The 12814-nt window shown below is 28.0% G+C and overlaps 1 protein-coding gene across 1 annotated transcript; it reads right to left on the reverse strand.

Moving 5' to 3' along the window:
• Nucleotides 1–3665: 3665 nt before the first annotated feature.
• Nucleotides 3666–9961, reverse strand: LOC107624702 (disease resistance protein RUN1-like). Its single transcript, XM_088498622.1, has 6 exons — nt 9468–9961; nt 7230–8334; nt 6809–7111; nt 4025–5527; nt 3817–3885; nt 3666–3674 (listed from the first exon to the last, which is right to left on the reverse strand). Exons 1-6 carry the CDS (start codon nt 9959–9961, stop codon nt 3666–3668), a joined length of 3483 nt encoding a protein of 1160 aa, XP_088354748.1.
• Between the last annotated feature and the right edge of the window lie 2853 nt (nt 9962–12814).

Below are 12814 nucleotides of genomic sequence, written 5' to 3' on the forward strand. Positions count from 1 at the left end.
TAACGATCAAATCATAGCCCCATGTTTAGCCTGGTGATATTTTGATAAAGCAAATTGAACTTTTTGAATTATAACTTGGCGATATGAGTTATAAGTATAGAGCCCCAAATCAACTTACTTTATTAAAATAAAATAATTTAAAAATGGGAGATGATTGAAGTTAAGGTGTATGGAAAAGTGTAGTAATCTTTTTATTGATTGCACCGTTTGCATTTTTCAAGGCGATCTGGTCTATTGATATGAAAAGGAAGTAACCATCAAGAGTTTTTTATAGAACCGAATGGTTTCATTAAATATGGTATTTTGAGTTCGTTGTTATTGAAATCCTGAGAGGATTCATAAAAGCAACTTTACTTTCTTTGAAGCGTTTTGTGAAGCCATACAACCATGAGTAAAAGAAGTTAGTTTGCTTTATTTGTTTTTCTGTTCTATCATTTCTTTTTCTTCATTTTTTTTTTTGGAAAAAATTATGGGTGAGAAAAAAGCAATTTTTACCATTGATCTTAGTTTTGGTTCCAAGATTTGTTGTCAGCCCTTGATTTGAAACAAAAAGAAAGAGCTCCTTTCTCTTTTTTTTTTTTCTTGAATTGAGCAACATTGAAAAAAGTAGTTTCAACAAGCTAAAATAATTACATATAAATGAAACTAAAAAATTATAATTTACTTCTGAATAAACATTTGATTTGATCTTTCCTTACAACTTCAATATTTGACTTTTTCTCTTTTTTTTTCTTTGATGTTTGATGTTAAAGATTACCTTTTTTCAGTTGAACCTAATTTGAGATATCTTCATTTATTTACAATGTTGTTTTTTTTTCTTTGGTTTTTGATTAGCACCTTCGACGCAATGGTTGGTGCAAAGGAGAATGCTTCTATTTAGCTTGGATCCTTTCTTGACTGCAAATTACTTGGGGCTACAAACCATTTTCAACCTAAATACTAAATATTTGTTATTATCAAAATATTATTAATTTTTTAAACTCAACAAATTTGATTTTATCTCTTAGCTCCAACTTTTGACTTTTCTCTTTCTTTCTTTTTCAATACTTGTGTTAAGTCTAAGTTGATTTTGGGTTTTACAAATGATGACAAACATTCTTTGGATTGAAAGCCCAATGCTATTTAATGGGTGTTTTAATTGTTGCGGGCCCAATTGTCCAAGTTCATGCTGCATCAGCCCAAACCAACATAAGTTTCAGCAAATCAACATGCTAAAGCTCCCAACACTTAGTGTTCATTTGCTCCTTAGTGCTCCAAGAGTAATAATCAAGCCCAATGCTTCTCAGAGCACCGCTCAGCATATTAAATGGTCATATATTTGCTAAATTCAATAAGAGGACAGTTGGATCATGCAAGGACAGGTGTGGCTCAAATAAAGCAAGAAGGACAGAAGGACACTCCACTAACCCAAGGACATCATCAGAGCAATACTTGGATCGTGGTTGAGCAAAAACACAAACTTGCATAGAGCAGTAGCAGCAGGAAAATGGAGCAAAATGAAAAAGGAGTGCATGCCTTGGAAGAAAGCCAAGCAAAGGACAACAGCGGTGGTGGACGGGCTCCTCAACTAGCAGAGTTAGTGGAGCATGATGAAGAAAGGACTGCATGCTAGCAGTGATAGTTTCAACGAGCAGCTGGTACAAGAAAATGGAAGAGGCAGAAATGAAGGCAAGTAGAAGACATATAAGAAGCCTCATTCCATCATTTCAAAGCAAGAAAAAGAGAGCACACATTCATATCACCATCTCAAACATTGAGCTGGAATCTTTTTCTTCTACTCAAGCTTAATTTTATTCTGATCTTTGTATTATGGCTATCTTGTGTCATTTTTTGTTTTTGAGAAAAGGCTGATCTTGAGAGGTTGAAAATGCAAGAGAGAAAAGGCATGAGTGATGCATAATAGCCACTAATTTCTGATGTATTGATTTGTTGAACTAGGATTAGTTTCCCTTTCTAGTTGGGTTAGCACTTGGTGAATTTGAATCTGTTTAGATTCTCCTTCCTAGTTGGGACAGCACTATGGGAAACTAAGCTTTGGTGAAGAAAGCTTAGGGGCAAATACTAGTTGAATTAGGGAGTAATTCAATAATATTGATGTATGTAATATGTGAATTTTAGTGAAAATTTTACCATGGTTTGTGGTGGAGACTGGATGTAGGATTTATTGCATAAAAAATCCAAACCAAGATACATGCTGGCCTTTATCTTTTCTTCCATATTCTTTACTTGTACTGCGCATGAGACAAAATGAAATAATCTCCTGCAACTTTAGCTTTCGCTAAAACAGAATTTAAACTCTAAGTTTTAAGTTAACTTGATTCAACTCCCTTCTCAAGTTCAAGTAGAACCATCAGCTTGAACTTGGTTATTCACTTTTTTATTTAGCTTAAACCCACTTATGAACATGCCTTTTTATTTCTTCTTTTTGAAACATCTAACTGATCTAATCAAACTTGGATTGTGAGTGTAACATGCTAGTCATGAACCAGACGAAAAAAGAGGATATTGCCAAAGGACTTTGGCACTTTTGTTATGGGCCAGATAATAGAATAATTACTGGCTCTTGCAATTGGACCTGTTTTAAAGACATTTTATTTTATATACAATAAATAGACTTTTGAATCCAATATTATAATATTAATTATCATTAAATTATTATTGTTATTTTTCTCAAAAACAATCAAATGAGCGAAAATAAGTAATGGTGTGTTCTCAAGAAGAGTGCTATAAAGTGAGCAAATAGACAACTATTACAACAATAATGAACTAAAGCAAGTATAGGTAATTAGGTATTCCCCACAGAAGCTTTCCTCTTGGAGATCTCATATGATATGTTGTTCTCTGTAGAAGCAAGGGAGAAAAAATAAGTTAAAAGAAAGAAACACATAGATATGAGTGGAGACACGTGAAATTACATTTTGCATCCCACTTCTATACTTTCTTTCTCATTTCCTCTCTTTAATTTTTTGTTTTTTTAGAAGTTACAAAACGATATCAACTCAGTTAAAAAGAAACAAGGAAGAAAATACAGACTAATAAAAATAATATTCCACAACACATCATCTCCAAAAGAACGAGTCACTGTACCTCAATTTAATAGGAAAATATTACACTATTTTTGGAGACTTGGAGTAATCTTCTTTATATCTCTTCTTCGGTCTCTGTTCTCCACCACTGTTATTAAAATTGACAACATAAAATAAATTGTGATGATTTCTATTGTTGTAGCTTTTATAATAAGCATTGTGGTTCTTAGTATAATTTTCTTTTTTTTTGGAATTTTAATTTTAATATATTATATGATTATTTATGTATCTTGTTTTGTGAATTTAAATTTTTAGAAAGAATGATTTCATCTCAAAATATATCAGATTTTAGCCCATTGCAACTCTATTTATTATATCATATTTGAAGCATGTTACAATTACATTGAAGTCAAATTATGTAAACTGGTGGTATATACCGGAGTTTCCATCTAATACAACTTTATCAACAATTGGTTTTATTAGGGAACTAATCTTTTTCTAATCAATAATCTGCCAATGGAATAAAAATGAGTATAGAAAAGAGACGGAAAATAAAATTTAAAAATAAAAAAGAAAAATATTAACTTATTGTTGATAAAACAAATTAATTTACAATTCTTTTAATTTCCAACAAAAATATTACGATGACTACAAGTACAATTATAATCACAGGCCATATATTAAAACAAATAAACTCAATTATACTATGAAAATCAAGCTGCTCAAGAAATAATAATTTCATCAAATACAAACAAAAGCTTAACTAATATAATTGGGCAATGTAACTTACCAACAATCTTTTGAACCAATTGACAATATCCAATGCACAACAATGTACATCCACTCTTTCTCCAGTTATCTGCAACAACAATATATACATACCAAAATCAATTTTAAATGATTTAATTTTTATTCTGAATCTTAGCCTAAACAATTCAGAATGCAACAAAATCGAATATGTGAAGATAGACTACAGAGATTAGCATTAGAAGCATTACCTGAAGGTCCTCCAACTCCAAGTCATCATATTCATGGCCCTCATCAATAATGACATCAGGAATAATCTCTCCTTCATCAATGACATCTGGACTAATCTCTTCTTCATCATTGATGACATGCATCCAACGGATCCTACACCCCTTTATCACTACATCTTCATTATCCTCTGTTTGATGAGCATAGAACTCAAATTTAAAGATAGGATTGCAAGTGGTGCCCCTCTTTCTCTCTTTGATTGCTTCCATTATCTTGTTCGAATACTCTCCATCATACCATAATATCATATGATCTGACACCATTTCAAATTGATTCACAGTGGTCTTATGATCGGTCAAGTGTACTGTTTTGCCAGAAGTTGCTATCCATTCCCATTCGTTGCAACCCTTTTCTAAGTAGCATGCACACCTGAATCTCAAATGTTTGTTGCTAAAGTCGCAAAATTGGAATTGAGAAAACAACATGCAGACAACAAGACAAGAAGAAATCTTGTGATCTGAAGGAACTTCCACAGTGATTGAAGTTTCTGTAGAGTAGTAGTGAGGGAACCAATCATTAAGTATGCTCTCTTTACTTGGTAAATAGTAGAAGGGTATATTCGAACATCCATTACTTGCCGCAAGTTCTATCCTGAATTTCAAGTCTTTCAAAACTGCTTCATATGCATCCTCATTCAACTTTGTGCAGTTATAGAATTTAAAGGATGCCCTGCATGTTTTGGGTGGTTCACTTGTTAAACTTGAGATTGTCTTCAAAGATTTGCAATTTCTTGCAGCAAAGTATATAATAGATGGGGGAAGTGGAGGTACATATTGAAGCATTTTACAATCATCGATGAAAAGTTTTATGAGCTTTCGAAGATTCTTAATGCTTTTTGGCAAACGTGTAATGACATGACAACTTTGCAGTTTTAATACTTGTAATGATTGTAAGACATGAATGTTGTTTGGGAGTTTAGACAAGCTCTTACATTTGTAGAAAGATAATTGATTGAGAGACAAGAAGACAGGGGTGGGCAATATTCTACTTAAAATAATGCATGTGTCGTCTTCATGTTTTATTGGATCCATGAGTGTAATTGTGCGCGCAAAGTTTTGAGGAAGTTTTTCAAGAGAGTAACTGATGTTAATACCGAACGTGGTAAGATTTTTGAGATGCATAATAGTGGATGACACTTCACTCAAAGCTGAGGACGATAAATATAAGCTTTTGGAATGATTTCCTATCATTGGGATTGAGAACTCTTGCAAATTCGAGCAACCAATGGCCCGCACGCAACGGAGAGAGGGTGAACAATAATCACTGTAAAGCCTCTTCAGCTCCTTGCAATATTCCAAACGTATTTCTTCAATCTTGGGGAGAGAGAAAATAGATGGATGAACATCTTGTAAACTTTCACAACCATAGAGTGATATTTTTTTGAGATTCGTGACACCTGCTAAATTTGGACACTCTATCAAACCTTTGCAGCTATCGAGGTCAATCTTCTCCAAACTTGGTAGCATCTGTAACATTTTATAATGTCAGGCCCGAAAACATATTAAGTTATTAACACATGTACATGTGCTGTGGGGAAAAAATGTGTTATTTTATTTTATTATTTAATGTGTTGCGTTCTCACTTATTTTAATTTTATAAATTATTATACATTTAATATCTAATATTAAATGATAATAACTTTTCCATATTTCGAGAATAATTAACTATATTTTCCAACACTTCTTTTTCTCCTCTTATTCTTAGACATAAATAGAAAAATGTTTCCAGCATGAACATGAACGGATCCAGAAAAAGTTTAATATAGAGGAGTCGAATTTTAGATAATTTTTTTTATTCTATAAAAATAATTAACATATAATTTTTGAAATTAGTTTTTCAAAAGATTTATCAAAATATATATATATATATATATATATATATATATAATTATAAATTTTTTTTACAATTTTATTTTTAATATAATAATTACATAAAAGCAATATAACAATATCAATAGTAAATTATAAAATTATAAAATACCAATAATTTATAGCGTGTTTAATTAAAAATTATCACATATCTTATTAATTAAAATTAATTTTTTCAAAAATTTTAAAAAATTTAAAAATAAATTATAAATTATTAATTATTTGAAAGACATAATACCCTTATAGAATACAAGATATCTTTATAAAAATTTTTCTTTCAACAACGTAAATTTAGAAGAAAAAGAAATATTTTTTACAAAAAAAGAATATCTAAAGTATATAATGTGATTATCAAAATATAATCATGCAAGTCATTATTAATATAATAATATAAATGTTAAATATGTTAATATAAAAAAATAAATGATTTTTTTTAATAAATATAGAAATTGTTATATAAAAACTAATTTAAAAGATACAAAGACTTGAGATTATGATATTAAATTAATTAAGTGAAAAATATTAATAAATTAAACAATTAAAACGTAAATTTATTACATAATAAAAAATAATACATATAAAATTACTAAATTACATAATATTTTTTATTTTTTATTTTTTTTAAACACATATCTCATATATAAATATAGTTTCTAAAAATGGGGGGCCCAGGCCACTACTCCCCCTCTAGGTCCGTCTCTGAGTATGAAGTATACAACTAATTATTTTTCCTGCATTTGAATATTTTAAATTCTAACAGTATTAAAATAAAGTATTAGTTCAAAATATTATCTAACATTGATAAAAATGATTGACTCCTAATATTTTTTTATTTTAGAAATAAAAAAAATGCTAAAAAAAATGAAGAGAAATGAATACCTGTATTGTATCCCAAAGTTTTTGAACATTGCTACCTCGCATAGAAAGTTGAACAAGTTTTTGAGGCCAACAAATAGACGGCACAAACTTAAGTGAGCATTTATTCCACTCAATATACCTTAAGTCATTAGGAAGTTGAAAATCCTCTACAAACACTCTGTTCCATTCAAGATCTATATTGATGTTTCCTCTGAAAGCAAGCAACCTTAATTTTGGCATCTTCCTTAATGCAATGATGATTATACATGGATCTATTGTAATTTCATTCATATCCACAATCATGCTTTCAACTCTATGAATATCCTGAAAAGTTGAAAAGCATTGCAATACAATGTTAGTATTATGTTGATGTAAGCAATATTTCGAGATATATATATACACTCATCTTGTAGACCAAACCATTAAAGCATGATTTTCTTACTCTTTCATCTTGAAAAATCTTGCAGACTTCTTCGGTATTCCACAGTCTTATTTGTCGACCACCATTTTCGCTAGATTCTTCATGAATGATTTTCCAACACATTTCCTGTATCAAGCTATGCATTTTTATGTATTTACCATTTGAATGAATACTTATAAGAGACTTGTCCAATAGGCTTTTTATTCCTATGTCTGCAAAGAAACCACAAGAATTTAATATTCTTGTTACTTTTTCTATTTTATGCCTGTCAAAAAAGCATGCAACATCTAAAAGGATGTTTTTTTCATCATCATCTAATGCATCATAACTCAGTCTCAACACTTGTTGAATATCTGCATTGGGATACTTTTTTAGTTTTCTCAATGCACTCTCCCATTCACTTTTTTTGCTGATGGCCCGAAGAAATGATCCCAAAATTTTTAATGCTAATGGTATTCCTTTGGCATAATCTGCTACGACTCTTGTTGATAGCTCATAATAATCCTCTTTAGGATGAGAATCATTAAAGGCATTATGGCTAAAAACTTTAAGGGAGTCTTCAAAATTCATTTCCTTCACCTCATGAATTGCTTCAACTCCTCCACTTGAAAGCACATTTCTGTCTCTTGTTGTCAAAATGATTCTACTACCAGAATTTAGGCAATTACAAAGCAGTTGAATCAAATCAGTTGCAATTTGTGAATCAGCCACATCATCTAGCACAATGAAAGCCTTCATATGCTTGAGTTTACGGATAATACTAAAGTGTATTACTCGAATATCATCAATACAAAGATCTTGATTTAGTAATTGAGAAAGAAGTTTAGTGCATATGTGGCTAGCACCTTTTTTTTCTAATTTTTTTGAAAAGACTAAAAAACAATGATCTTTGTATTCTGAAGAGTACTCATGAAAAAGAGTAGTAGCAATAGTTGTTTTACCAATACCGCCCATACCCCAAATTCCAATCACAAGAATTTTCTCGAGCTTGAATTTCAGTAAGGATTTAACAGAGGTATAGTTTCTGTTACTGATAAAAGGACTTCTGAGTTCATCTCTATAGCAATTATAATTCAAATTTGGAAAAATTGCTTCTATAATTTCATCGATCAACTCTGCTTCATGCCTAGCAGCAAGTAAAAATCACATTAGAAGTAAACAATATATGCATAATCAGATAAAATAAAAATGGATAAATATAATTAGCATCTCCAATGTATCTTGAATGGTAATTGATGCGAAATCAATCAATCATTATATGTTAGGTAGAAGGCGAGATCAAGCCTATGTTGGGATTGTTATCTTAGATCAAACTCTAGATAACAAAAAATCTTACTAGATTTTTCTTTTCTTGGGGTATAATATTAAGGAAGATATTTATTAGTTTATTTAATACTATTTTATTTATTAATAATTTCCTCCTTTTGTGTATAGTATTCTTTTCATTTTAAAATAAAAATAACCATATTAAAAAATAATAAATAAAATTTGATAATGCTTAAAATTGTGTAAGTAGAAAAAATTATCCTTTAACAATGAATTTGCCTAATTAATATTATTCATGAATATTACAATTTTAGAGTGTTATTGACTAAATTATATCCTAAAACTTTTATAAAGTAATTTCTGTATAAAATAAAGGACAAATATAATTAAATGGAGTAAACTATTAAAATAGTACCTTAAAATTTATATTGATGATAAAAATAATTTCAAAAGATATGAACAATAAATAAATTTTAAAAAAAATTAAAAATTTAACAAAAATAACTAATTTTTAAATATATATTCTAAAAAAGGCTTTAGAGATTAAAATTTGAAAAAGTTTTTTGCAAGAATTAATAAAAATTGTGGAATATGCTGAGATGATTGATGATATAAGAGAATTAGAGAAGAGAAGAGACTAAGCTTGAATGAATTCTATTGGAGTGTATTATGTGTAATCTGTATTGTATGTTATGTTCAGAAGTGATGATATATAGATACATCACACGGGCTTGAGACACAAGAAACTAAATCAAGAAGGGTAAAGATTAAGTAACTAACACAAGATTCTAACTACTCTTTTTTCCTGCATCAGTTACAGTACTTACACAACTACTGCTACTCTCCACAAAAATAAAATAACACATTTTTTTAGATAGGTATCTAATTATATATAAGAATAAATTTTTATCTCTTCATCAATTTTTCTCTTCGTCATAGCATACACTAATATATTATTGTTTTTTAAAACTTAAGAAGGTTAGGGCCCTTTACCTGTGGTGATTGCAAGTGAAGCCAGAGAGATCCGAAGCTTGAGTAAGTGCCGTCCTCCATTGTTGCACATGTTTACGGTTGGAGGATCTCTCATGCTCATCAAATGCTCTGCGGTAACTTCCACTCTGCTTGCGAACATGTGTGGGCTCTATCTTATAGAACACTGGAAGCACAATAACTTGTTCATTCTTTTTCTTGCACTCCATGATCTCAACCAGCTCTCTCAAGCACCAGCTAGACGAAGCATAGTTTTCGGAGAAGATAACAACAAACAACTTTGAGTCCCGGATGGCTTCAACAAGTTCGTTCCAGACGACACCTCCTTTGGGGATTCTATAATCTATGAACGTGTGGATCTGGTTTCTGAGGAGAGCAGCATGAAGATGGCTGGTAAAGCCATTACGCGTGTCCTCGCCTCTGAAACTGATAAAAACATCATATCGAGTAGTGGGAGGTGAGGAAGAAGAAGAAGCAGCAGCAAGGGAAAGTGCCATATGTTCAGCACATACAGTTAATTGGGATTTACGTAGTGAGTTAATTAGAGAAAGAAATGATCCTCTATTCAGGTATATATAATTATACTTGAAACACTCATAGTCGTCAAGTAGTTACCCAGTGGCTTCCTTCTCTTGGTCTAAGCTCTTCATCAAGTCTTGCCCGTAATTAACAGTCACTAATTCAGAAATTTTAAGCAATCCGCAAAAAAATAATAAAAAATTATAAATATATCAAAATAAATAATATGAAAATATTAAATATTTTTTATTTATTCATTAAATATTGATAAGTAATAATGTGGTTATTAATTTAGTTTTTTAAAATTAAATACAATAATAATAATAAATGAGATTAATTAAGATGATAAATACATTATCTTCTAATCAATAATAAAACTAAAATATATTTTTTATGAATTATGTATGATAAATAGTATTTTAGATAAAACATTATGCACTAAATCTCTCTATCCTTATTATATATTTTATAGATTATTTAATAATTATTCAATCATTTAATAAAAAAACAGAAAATTAATTTCAAATAATAATATAATAATAATAATAAAATTTGTTAATTAGATAGATAAAAGTATAAAATGTGTTATTGTTTTAATTAATTTTAAAATATTTTTGAAACCAATATATATTTAAGAATTAATTATTAAAATACATGTCCCATATAAAATTATTTAATTTATTAGTAAATATTAAATTGGAGTAGAAAAAAATTTAAGGATGTAAATTTTAACTAAATAAATTTATTAATTAAATAATACTACAATAATATTTTATTTTTATTAAATTGATTTAATATATATTTATTTTATACTTTTAGATATAAATTAGAGTTTAATTTTAATGTACTAACAGTGTAAAATATTTTACAATTATTCAATTACGTCTATTCTTTTGGAGGATCATTTACATGAATCCAATTAATATAAAAGGTAGTTGTTTTTTATGATATGGTCTTACATAATTGAATAAATATATAGAACTATTTTATACTAATAATATATTAAAATTTAATTTTAAAAGTTATAAGATATATATAAAATAAATATTTTAACACAAAAATAAATTTTTTAATATAGGAGTAAATATAATTTTTTAATAAAAACACATATATATTTTCTTATATTTTTCAAAATGTTAGTGGAGAACTTGCCCCCACAAAATAGAACATGAATCCATTTTTACCTGTAAAGTTCTTTATAGTAAATTAAAAAGGTTATATAAAAAGGTTAAATTTAATATAATTTTATATATTAATAAATATTTAAATTTAATAATTATCAATATATTTATATTTATTATAATTTATTTAAATTTTAAAAATTATTTTACTAAATATAATTATTATTATTACTTATGTTTATTAAAAAAAAATTTAAATATAAATGTTACTGTATTTAAAAGGCTATCTTTTAAAAACTAATTTTGATAAATTATTTTTGAAAATAAATATTTTGGCAACCCAACCATAAATGGCGCTATATAGAAAATTATAGTTTGTAGTTTATTTGCAACAACCACAAGCAATCAAGCATCAAGAATTCAAGATAATATATTAATAGTATTGATCTTAATCATCCGAGGCGGATTTTGTCCCTTTAATTATCAGATACCACTAACCTCTTGCATTTGTACATTTCAACCCCATAATTTGTTCCCAGGCAAATATCCATTATTATATTTTATCCAACTAACGCGGTCGTCATACTCTCACACTAGGGACAAATCAACAAATTGTTTTTTCATGAATAATTTGCAAATTAATTGGGCAATGCTTACATCAGTATCAACTAATACACGTCTTCTAAATTAGTTGTTTATTCTCGTTTTGTCCCTGGCTATTTCTTCTTTCCTAACAACTAAGGGTTAAAAATGATGAGTTGAGGTCTATATGAGACAATCTAAGCTCAAACTTGGCTTAGTAAAATTGAGTTCAATTTAATGAAATCTAATTATATAGTTTAATTTTATTTTTTTTTAACAAAAAACCTCAACATACATATTAAGTGGAAGCTACAAGATCAGAGAACAGAAACACAAAGGAACAAACAATATTTCTATAATTCATAAAAATAATAATTTTCATATAAAAATATCAATTATATATATATTATCTCTAATACATGTCCTTTATCATAAGAATTATATAAATATATAATATAATTTTATATCAAAATTTTAACACAGACACCTTAATAATATTATAAATTAAATGTATGAGATAAATAATATATGTAATGAAAATGTTTAATATATAATTATGATTACAACTATATATATATAGAATTTAATTAATTTGTACTCTAAGATCATATTTTAACAGTATAATAACATAAATTTTTGAATAAATTTTAATAATTTTTTATAATATTTTAGAACATCTATTTTAAATATTTTATTTAATAAATATAAAATATATATATTAAAAACTCAAATTTTTTATATTTTTAATAAAAAATTTTTAAATTTATAAATTTAACATATATTCTTAAAATATAGGATAAATAAACCCTACAAATAATCGAGTGAGCATAGAATTTAATGAGCTCAAACTGCTTGACATATTTAATATGTGAGTATAAATCCAAGGTAATGTTAATAATATTGATCTTAATCATCTGACGCATGATTTGTCCATTACCAGAAAGCAACTACCACGAAAATGGATCTTTTCCAATTTTTTAATCTAATTTTTTTTTTACCGAAAAGAATTCACTCCCAACTACCACTAACTTTTCAATAAAAAAATTACCACTAACTTTAATTTGCATTTAGTCCATTTCATCCCCATAACTTTTTCTCAAATATCAATTATTATAGTAAGAATTTCAT

Source organism: Arachis ipaensis, chromosome B9 (assembly GCF_059453495.1).
Source record: "Arachis ipaensis isolate K30076 ecotype BB chromosome B9, ASM5945349v1, whole genome shotgun sequence".
NCBI classification, from domain to species: domain Eukaryota; kingdom Viridiplantae; phylum Streptophyta; class Magnoliopsida; order Fabales; family Fabaceae; genus Arachis; species Arachis ipaensis.

Coding starts and splice junctions, on each gene's coding strand:
- LOC107624702 (XM_088498622.1), bottom strand. CDS start 9,961: ATGGCACTTTCCCTTGCTGCTGCTTCTTCTTCTTCCTCACCTCCCACT. Junction 8,335..9,467: donor TTCACTTGCAATCACCACAG/GTAAAGGGCCCT, acceptor ACTTGCTGCTAG/GCATGAAGCAGAGTTGATCG. Junction 3,886..4,024: donor TGGAGTTGGAGGACCTTCAG/GTAATGCTTCTA, acceptor TTGTTGTTGCAG/ATAACTGGAGAAAGAGTGGA.